The 7,396-nt window shown below is 44.1% G+C and overlaps 1 protein-coding gene across 1 annotated transcript in view; it reads left to right on the top strand.

Annotated features, from left to right (window-relative positions):
• Nucleotides 1-731: 731 nt before the first annotated feature.
• Nucleotides 732-7,396, top strand: part of Erbb4 (erb-b2 receptor tyrosine kinase 4) — a 1,044,475-nt gene continuing 1,037,810 nt past the window's right edge. The window contains exon 1 of the mRNA XM_077799365.1: nt 732-1,474. Coding sequence (XP_077655491.1) covers nt 1,393-1,474 — 82 coding nt within the window. The 5' untranslated portion in view covers nt 732-1,392. The remainder of the gene's footprint in view (nt 1,475-7,396) is intronic.

Genomic DNA, 7,396 nt, shown 5'->3' with positions numbered 1-7,396 from the left:
GTTCTGATACGACCTTAAATTCTTTCAGACTGAATAGTTTAGGCTTGATGACATTTTCCATAAAATCTAAATGTCAAATGATGTGGCTCTACAAATATGGATTTTTAAATTTTTTGCTTAGTATCTGTCAGTTTTCGGGGGTGGGAATCAATTATGCCATCTCTCCTACCATTATCTCATCTGCAGAGATTATCGCATCTGCAGAAACCACCAGTTCCTTACTGTTTCCACTTAAATTACTTCCTAAGTGTGGACCACGAGGGCGTGGGGAAGCAGAGGCAATTTACTCGAAGCAACATCGACTTTTCTTCTATTTCTAGGGAAAGTCCTGTTTGGGAATGAGCACCTTGGGGCAATGGAGTAAATGATGATTTCTCTTGTGTCAAAAAAAATCGTTTCCCAAGCATCCCTCCGGTGGTCTGTCTGCTCGCGGGCCAGCTGTCCCGGGCCTCTGACAGGACGGGAAGGGGAGTGTTTCGGTATGTAGTGAGCCCTTTAAATCCAGCCTCCGCCGCCCCCACCACTCCGCTCCCGCTCCCTGACAGGTGTTTTCCCAACTCCGGAGGACGAGGATTTTGGGGAGTGGCTGAGCCAATAAGATTTCCCTTTGGGGGGGGAAGGGCGTGGCTAGTTGGGTCAGAGCAGGGGCGGGGTTTGCGCGGCTGAGGAGAGCCTGCCTGGTTGCGTGGAGGGTTGTTTTATTCCCACCCCTACCAGCCCCCCTTATTTTCCCGAGTCTTATTAATTTCTCTGTGGGGCTGCAGCTGGAGACCGCGGAGCGCTGGAAATGACGCTCGGAGCTTTAATTACCGCAGCCGCTGGACAAGTGTGAGGAAAGCTGACAAGAAAAAGAAGGACAGGATCGGGGGAGAAGCGAGAAGCTTCCCCCGCCCCCCTTCCCTCCCGATTTGGACTGGAGGTGCAAGGAAACTGGAAAAAGGAGCCGAACATAGCCCTGCTGCGGGGAGAGGCCGGAAACCTACCGCCTCTTTGCAATCAACTTTTTTTTGGAAACCTTTTTCCCCCTTCCTTTTTATTGTTGACCAACCAGTGAGAGTGAGAGAGAAAGTGAGGAGGGAGCGAGAAAGCAAAGGCGCACCCGGGGAAATAGCTGCACAGTCCGGCCCCGGAGCACCAGGCGCATACATTCGAGCACACTCCCACTCGCACGCACACTCACGCGCACACTTCAACCCCTCCTGCGGACCCCGGCCCTGGACCCGCGAGCGCGGACTGGGTCGCCAACCCAGAGAGCCGGTGCACAGAGCGCGCCGCGCCTGCCCGCTTCGCGCCCCCACGCGCGCCTGGCTGGAGGATCTCCTCCGCGTGCCCGAAAGGGGATATGCCATTTGGACATGTAATTGTCAGCACGGGATCTGAGACTTCCAAAAAATGAAGCTGGCGACAGGACTGTGGGTCTGGGTGAGCCTTCTCTTGGCGGCAGGGACCGTCCAGCCCAGCGCTTCTCAATCAGGTGGGTCGCGGTTCTTTCTCGCGCTCCAGCTGTTGAACCTGCTTGCCGCCTGCTTGGCTGTCTCGTGTGATGTGGCTCCCTCGTTCTCTTTGCCCATCCCGATACCCACTCGCTCCCAGGCGTTGGAGGGACCGCTCGACCAGGGCCTCTTGCTTGGGCTTTCGGTCGCTCCTCTCTCCATCCCAAACTTACCTTGTATTTGTGTGTATGTATTTTATTTATCGTGAAAAATTACTGTATGCCTCTGTTCCTTTCCCCCACTCTGTTCTTAACCTTCTTGTTTCTCTCTCGCGCGTTTTCTGTGCGCCTAAGCGGGATCCCTTCTAGTCGTGCCTGTGGTTCGGGACATGGGAAACCCAGACCCCTCAGAGGAGACTGCACTCTCCCTCTCTGGGCCCTGGAGGGAGGCAACCTCCGAGAAGAGCGCACCTCCAAGGCTGCTGAAAGGCTGGGGTCACGGGGCTGATCTTGGTGGGCCCCTCCTGAGAGGAGGCTGTGAGAGTGGAGCGACTAGAGCCGGGCTTTGCACCTGTATGGACGGTCGCTGCGCCCCCAATTGCCGGAGCTTTGCGGGGTCAGACGTGACAAGAACCCAGCCTGGGCAGCTGGAGCTCAGCGGGCGGGCGCGCCTCGGCCTGAGGCCGGGAGCTCTGGGCTTCCTTGGTCAGCGTCCCAGAGCTTTCGCCCGGCTGACTTGAGGGACGCTTGCTTGCCTGACTGACCTCTTTAAGGAAAAAAGAAAAAAAGGGGGGTGGAGAGGGTGGCACGGTGGAACTAAGAGCCGGGCCTTCCCGTCGGTTGCTGTGTTTGGCTCCAGGAAGAGTTCTTCCTGTAGTTCAACTTGCTATTGGCCGGAGTCCCTCCAACTTCTGTTTACTGCCCGGTCGGGTTGCGGAGCCTGCCGGTCGCGCGAATTGATTTCACCCGAGGCAGGCGCAGCGGCAGCGCTGGGTGCACGGTCACTGTTTGCTGGAGATCTTGAGCCCCAGGTATTTGGACAGGCCAAGGGCTAATTGACCCAGAGTCGCCAAACAGAGGGGCAGGGCTAATGACAGCACCTGCAGTGAGAGGGAGCTCAAAGTTTCTGGCACTTTGAGTTTCCTGGGGATAAAAGTGGGACCGGACAGGACTGAGGAGAATCGGTGTCTGCCGCGGCCAAGGGGAGGCTTTTGGAGTGGCAGGAAGATTTCCGGAACCATCCAGGGCTGGTGGTGGGAGCGTGGGAGGCAGTTCGAGGAGATAAAAGCCTCCGGGAGTGGCGATAGGGAGAGCTTTAGGCCCCCGGAGGGTGTCCTTCTGACCTCACCAAGAAAACAGTGCGCGGTAGTTTTCCCGCTCCGCCCCCGCCATAACCCCCACCCCCCGCCTAGTAAATAACAAGTTACAGTCATTGAGCCTTTCAAAATGACCTTCGAAAGGCACATGTGCCACATTTGTGCAGGCCGTTCGCACCCTCCCAATTACTTCGAAATTCTTCATGCGTACCAGGTCCGGCGCTCCACCACCTCAAGAATCACACCAACTCGGACTTGAGAGTGCAGGAGGCCTCTTAGACACATCCCTTTTTATCTCCCTCCGCACTCGGAGTCCGTTCATATTTTCCCTCAATGGGTTGATTATGCACATTGACCCATTCAAAAGCAGTTGCGACTGACACGCAGGCTTAGCCAAGAGGAATTTCTACGAGGCGACCTACTGGGGGCTGTCTGGTTCAGCCCTGCCGCTGGGGGACCCAGCTCCGAGTCCGCAGCAATTTGGTATTAACTGTGCGGCTCCCGGTCGAGCTATGCCTAAAAGCCCTTTTCAGAATTTCTGCAAGGAATGTAATCCAAATTAGTTCTGCAGCTGTCCTCTTCCTCGTCTCAGGCGACACCAGCTCGCGCCCTTGCTAGTCTCTTCTCCTTTCCCCGGGCGAATCGTCAGACCCACAAGTGAGCCCATTTAGAGCGCGAGGATTAGCGTGCTATTGTTGTTCCGTGTGTGAGTGACTCTGTACTTGAAATTCTGGGGGCACAAAAGCGAGCCTCACTTGTTCAAAACACAAAGTGATCTAGATGAAAGGGCCGCACAAAGGAAAGCTCTCGGGTGCATCCCTGGCATAATTGCAACACGAATACTAAGGTGATCCTTTGGAAACTGTAAATGCCCCCAGGGACTTTTTTTTTTTTTTTTTTTTCCATTCTCCTCCACCTGGCAGGGAAAGTTCAGCTGGTTTTAACGTAGTGCTATTATAAAAACAAGTTGCTGTCTGGGGTGTGTGGCGCTGTATGTTTGTGCCTGCGTATGTGTGTGGCTGTTTTTTCCCAAGTAAATACGTATCGCGCGTCTCCCCTCTCGCGGTTAGCAGTCAGTAGCAGTTTGGAGGAGTTTGTTTTGGTCCAAATGAGAAATTAAGTGCGGATAAGTAAACTAAGCTGCCAGAGGGCGACAAGATGTTGAGTGAATTGCTTTTAGATGAAACAAATTAAGGAAACGAGGGAAGACAATCTGCTTCTCGCATTATTAGACACGCTTGGAGTTCAGGGGAAAGTGGCATATTTTTGAAATGCTAATTTTTTAAGCAGAAGGAATGCACCTTATTTACTGCTCTATGTGAACAGAATAAAATTGTAGGGTGGGGGATTCTGTTATCTCGATATTTAAGATATTTCTTAGAAAAATGTAACAAGAGATTTTTAAAAAAAATTTTGACTTGGGAAAAAAATCAGCTTTAGAGGATTTTTTTAAAAAAATTCTGAAGGATTTTGTCTCATTTCTAGTGATTCATTTTATCTGAAACATTATAGCCAAAGGCCATTTATATGACAATTATAAGGCCTTTACCACTCCAAGAAATGATTCTAAAATTTGTCCTCTTCCTTTGATGGGAGAATATCAATATTACCTTTGTATTGAAATAAAATATATAGTGGTATTGAAGTGGCACTCACACAGACATTAATAAATATGTGATGAACAAATAGAGTTCCCATTTCTTATTTGCAGGGAACACAGTCCAGCTTTCATTTTTATAAAAGTACATCATCTTTCCTATATATATATATATATATTAAAACTATATTATTGTACCTCCAAATTTAGGGTTGATTTTTACATATGCAAAGAAAATGTCCTAAAACTTAAATGGCACAAAAAGATGTTAAATATATTTTCAAATAGCATCAGTCCTTTTTTTTTTCTTACGTGTGTGTTTACTGCAAGCACAGGCATGAATACACTATCCCCTATCTTCTTTTAATTTGAAATTCTTATATACGTAAAAGAGCTTTGTACAAGAAGGTATTTTTCTCTTCAGATACTGCTAAATAAATTAATACCTATTATAACTGCAAATTAGTTGAAAATGCTGTTACTTTGTATTGTTATGATGAAATGGAATAACTGGTTGTGTCATGGTTCCTATTTTTCCCCCTTAAATTCAACTGCCCTTATTTCAATCATGCATGCATAGAAAGTCATTTTTTTTAAATCAAGGCACTTATGGAGTTATATGTATGTATATATATATATATATATATATATATATATATATATTTTCATTTAGTCACTGGAAATGTGTCTTAATTAAGAAATTACATTAGAATATTTACCAAGGCATGTACTTCATGGAAGATTTATGTGTTTTTTATTCTAACTTGAACACAGTAAGTTAGCATTGGCTGATTTTTAGAGTTTGCATTTATTTGATGGAAAATCATATTTCCTCCTTAAAGTGGATTCAATTATTTAGTATTCATGAGCTTTCATCCCTTTGGTTCTTAAATAGAAGTACTATTTATCTTCTGTCTTTTGTATTCACCCTTTCCATTACTATAGATTCTTTACATCTTATTATTTATTGAGTTTACACATGTGAATATATATTTTCCTTCTACCACTAAGTGCATTCATTTTTTGTGTGTCTTTCCCAGCAACCTGCCACTCAGCCACTGCAGGAGGAGTCCTCTGAGCCAGTTTTCATTCTCTCTTTCTGATAAATCTGATATGGCTGGTTGGCTGAACAATTGCAAGCCATTCCATTGCTCAGATTTATTCCTGAAAGAAAATAAAACGGCATCGATCCAAGATCACTAGCACATCTCAGAAGCCCTTACTCCAAGGCCAAATCTTTCCAGAGAGAAGTTCCTCTGTACCAGTTCTCTCTCTTTCTTCCCTCCTCTTGACCAAGGAAAGAAGGTGGACAGCTGCCATTTGAAAAGTGCTAGTGATGCATGGAATTGTGCTCTTTCTATGAATTTTCTGAAACATACTGATTAAAGCCACCTTGAGATTAATGGCTATGTAAGGTGAACATTTTCTGCAATAAGTTGAATTAGGATGACTTGAATTATTGCAGTGCTACAAAGTGATGTCATTTTTGTATTATGTCAAATGAGTTATTGAGAAGATTTAGCATATATTTTAAAAATAGCAGTAAGTTTTGTCTTTATAGTGTCCTGTGGCTGTTGGATGTCCATGTGTGATTTGTAAAATACCTAAAGCATAAATGAAGCAAATCAACAAAGAGGAAGTTCTGTTACTTCCAAACTTGTTCATGTTTGTCCTTTTGAAAGATACTGCTTTTATAGAGATGTTAATGTTTACATTGAAATTAGCCCATATATGTTCAAGTCTACAAAAATTGACAAGAATATTTTGCTAATATCTTTACAATGATCCACTGAATATGCCATGGAGGATAGAAGTTAATACTATTACCAACTTTTCTACAAATTATATTATCATTTTAGAGATGTTCTATTATGTTAACATATCACCATTTAGAATCAAATCACATTATTTATCTAATACTAATATTCTGAAGTATTATAACATTGGGCAGAATAAATCCTTACTTTACATGATTTCTAAGACTGCTATCAACTGAAGTTTACAGTTTATAATGAAAGGCACTTGATTTCCTATTTATTTTTGAGTAAAAAGATCTTAGACCAATGTTGAAACTATAGCTCTTCTACATAACTTGAAGGAGACCTTAGCATACTGTTTTGTGGTTATGTGCATCACAGGACACAGCCATGTGGTTTATATTAGGATTTCTACATTCTAGGGACAGCTCTTCCAAATGCTTCTTAATACCTTAAGCAACTCACTCCATCTCTTTGTGACTTTCCTGGTCTTCCTGGTGGGGGGCAGCAGTGGGGGAGAATGTAAGTAATTCACTGTTTTTCCACTGTATAACAGTTTTCAGAAAAAAAGTTTAAAATCTGTGATAATAAGATACATTCCAGTAACAAGTTAATTGTTTTCATACATGTAATTCAAATTGCTCTATAATTTGAAACGTGTACATATGTTAATAAATATAACAAACTTTCTAGCAGGCCATCTCTATCAGAAATGTATGGCTAAAGAAATAAGGAAATCATTGACTGTATACCATTTGTATTTAAAGACTATTTCCTAAAAATATTACTTTTCAGAATTGTTCTATGGTCTCTTTAGATTTCATTGTACACTTTTTCCCCTCTGAGTTGTTGGTAATTCTGGCATGTTTTATTAAATAGATTGACCCATTTTTCCATGCTTTAATAAAAAGCTTTAAAGACTCTTTCTTCATATTTGGTACTTAAACTAGTGCTTTGTAGTTTGACAGAGAAGAGATCTATCTCATTTGATGATAGTTGAAAATTAAGATGTTTTGGGACCTAAAGAGGTCATTTTTTTTGACAATGTAATAAGTTCATAGTTATTTTTATTTTGTAAAAGTGACTGCTCTACATGCCCATCATTTTGCACAACTCCAGGGGGCAGTAGACACATATAGTTTAATAGAAATGGGGCATGCCTGTACTGTGGGTAGTGTGGCAGCAGACCTGCTGGTGTGTGCTAGTGAATAAAGCACCAAAGTAAACATTAGGAGATCTGGATTCTGGCACAATCACTTGCAGTATGATCTTGGGATAGGCTCCTTGCCTCTGT

This window comes from Urocitellus parryii, chromosome 1 (genome assembly GCF_045843805.1).
Source record: "Urocitellus parryii isolate mUroPar1 chromosome 1, mUroPar1.hap1, whole genome shotgun sequence".
NCBI lineage: Eukaryota > Metazoa > Chordata > Mammalia > Rodentia > Sciuridae > Urocitellus > Urocitellus parryii.
The sequence above is the reverse complement of the archived record's forward strand: the minus strand, read 5'-3'. Positions and strand labels throughout refer to the sequence as shown.